The sequence below is a fragment of the Olea europaea genome, unplaced genomic scaffold (assembly GCF_002742605.1).
Source record: "Olea europaea var. sylvestris unplaced genomic scaffold, O_europaea_v1 scaffold1110, whole genome shotgun sequence".
Lineage (NCBI taxonomy): Eukaryota > Viridiplantae > Streptophyta > Magnoliopsida > Lamiales > Oleaceae > Olea > Olea europaea.
The window spans coordinates 155904-158104 of record NW_019228470.1 but is presented as its reverse complement, the minus strand read 5'-3'; the positions used below and the strand labels follow the sequence as shown (position 1 = coordinate 158104).

General features: G+C 30.8%; 1 protein-coding gene across 1 annotated transcript; it reads left to right on the top strand.

Moving 5' to 3' along the window:
* Positions 1-283: 283 nt before the first annotated feature.
* Positions 284-1823, top strand: LOC111373309 (protein TIFY 9-like). The gene is made up of 6 exons (XM_022995820.1): positions 284-628; positions 704-803; positions 906-1008; positions 1138-1198; positions 1446-1489; positions 1654-1823. The coding sequence occupies exons 1-5, from the start codon at positions 396-398 to the stop codon at positions 1480-1482; spliced, it is 534 nt and encodes a 177-aa protein (XP_022851588.1). The 5' UTR covers positions 284-395; the 3' UTR covers positions 1483-1489; positions 1654-1823.
* The last annotated feature ends 378 nt before the right edge of the window (positions 1824-2201 follow it).

The window sequence follows — 2201 nt, the reverse complement described above, 5'->3', positions numbered from 1 at the left end:
ACGTAGGTTATGTCACTGACAGAGTGACAGTCAATACCTAAAATATATTCTATACAATTTAATTAATTTCACCTAAAAAGTATAAATTTTAGAAAATAAATTAAATACTTAATAAAATGTTATCAGAAAAAATAAAAATAAAAAGGGATATGGATTGAATGTTTCTTAGGTTTCAAAAGATCCAGATAAACGGATAGTCTCTCCCCTACTCACTCACTCACTCTCACACACACACGTTATACTTCCTACTTTGGCGTGCATACAAGTCTTCCTTCTCTCATTTTCCTCTTCGTTCCTATATACTAGGAACGTATTAGTATTCTCTTAAGGTTGTTGGTTCCTTATCCCTACACCTTAACTTCTTCAACCTAAACTGATCCAGACTAATCAAACCCATGTCCAGATCACCTGTGGAACTGGATTTTTTCAGCATGGAGAGGGAGAGAGACAGGGACAGGAACTCTTCTGCTGCTGAAAGAAAACGAAGCTTTCGTGGCATTGTATCCAAGCTCAGTCCGGAGATTGTGAAGAGTGTGATTCAATCTGCTACTTTTGGTGCGGATAAATCTCCTGGGCTGGAGAGTCACCCTTATTACTCACCATTGAAACTTCATGCGCCTACCTTTATGTATGTATGTCGAAAATTCTTTTATTTCTTATGTTTATAGTTTTTATCAATTTTTTTAGTTTTTTGATTATCCAGGCCGAGTTATGGTCATAATGCCATTGCTGAAACTGAACAAACGATGACTGTCTACGATGGAAAGATCTTTGATTTTGATCTTGATTTTTTTACCCACAAGGTCTCTTTGTGACGTTTTAATCCCCCTTTTCTTTTTCTTTTTTGGCTTTTGCACTATAATTTTCTCAAATAATATAATCAAATGATGAATTTACTGGTGCAGACACTTGCTGATGAAGCAAAAGTCGCAAAATTTGCTGAATACTTGAACTTCGAAGTATCAGTTATTTCGTATGAACAAGATCTTTTGAGAAACCTTGGAAAGTGTAAGTATTATGTTTTGTTAAATTACTTTTTTTATGGGAATATGGACTTTGTTTTATCTTTGAATTTCCTTTTTATTTTATTTTATTATTATTTATTTTTTTTTGCACATATTTTGATGGATTGTGCAGGTTTACCATATGCCAGGAGAAATTCATTGAAGAAATTTCTAGAGAAGCGAAAAGAGAGGAGGTTAATTTGATCCTGCTTTCAACCCTATTAATTCAAATTATTGTAACTTATCTATAATTTAATTCTTGAAAAAGTTCAAATTATTGTAACTTATCTATAATTTAATTCTTGAAAAATTATTTTTATTTAACACAAATTAGGGCCCTCTGATATAGAATACATCATCGAATTAAAACTTGGTTTCAATAAATAAATGATTGATTTTACTAAATTCTTTCGCTCACGTTATTTTTTGTCGTGTGGTCAGGTTCCTCAAACGTACTTCCATATCTGATGGTATCTAACTTTCTAGTAAGTAATTTTAGTTTGTTGAATCTTACCTTTCTATCATACATTCAATTGAGTTCATCATTTATGTTAGAGAAGCATGTTTGATACCATATGAGTTTAATTTTAATTTTGTTTGTATAGCAAATTATACCCCAATTGCAATGTGGTTTGTAAAATATTTGCAGACTGGTGTCACCATATGACTGACTGCCCCCATCAATTAAGCCAAGCAGAAGATTGATCAATTTGGAATATTTAGTAGGAAATATTGTTGCTTTTGTATTGTTCATTGATCTTGTTTGCTTTAATTATATTCAATTTATCCTTTCTTAAATAAATAGAATAATTTAGTTGGAAAGGATATGAAACACGTTTTTTGGCTTATCCATTTTCAGTATATTTTCATATTTATTACATCAAGTTAAAAATTATCATCTTATTTTGTTTTGTCTTTTATCTAATACTGTCCACCAAACAGGCATTAAATCCATTTTCCACGAGGTATGTTCAAAGAAATTTAATTTACCCGAGCTTAATATGAACATGTAAAGTTGATCTTTTATTTGTGTTGCTAATGTACTATAATTAGTAACACGATACATTATTTCTCTATTTCGACTTTGTCATATGTCTCTTGAACTATTTTCGAAATTTAGTGACAGCTTAACGATGAACAATTAAGCACTTGCGAAGTTTGTTATCAAATTATTAATAATTTTGCTTATCATATTTA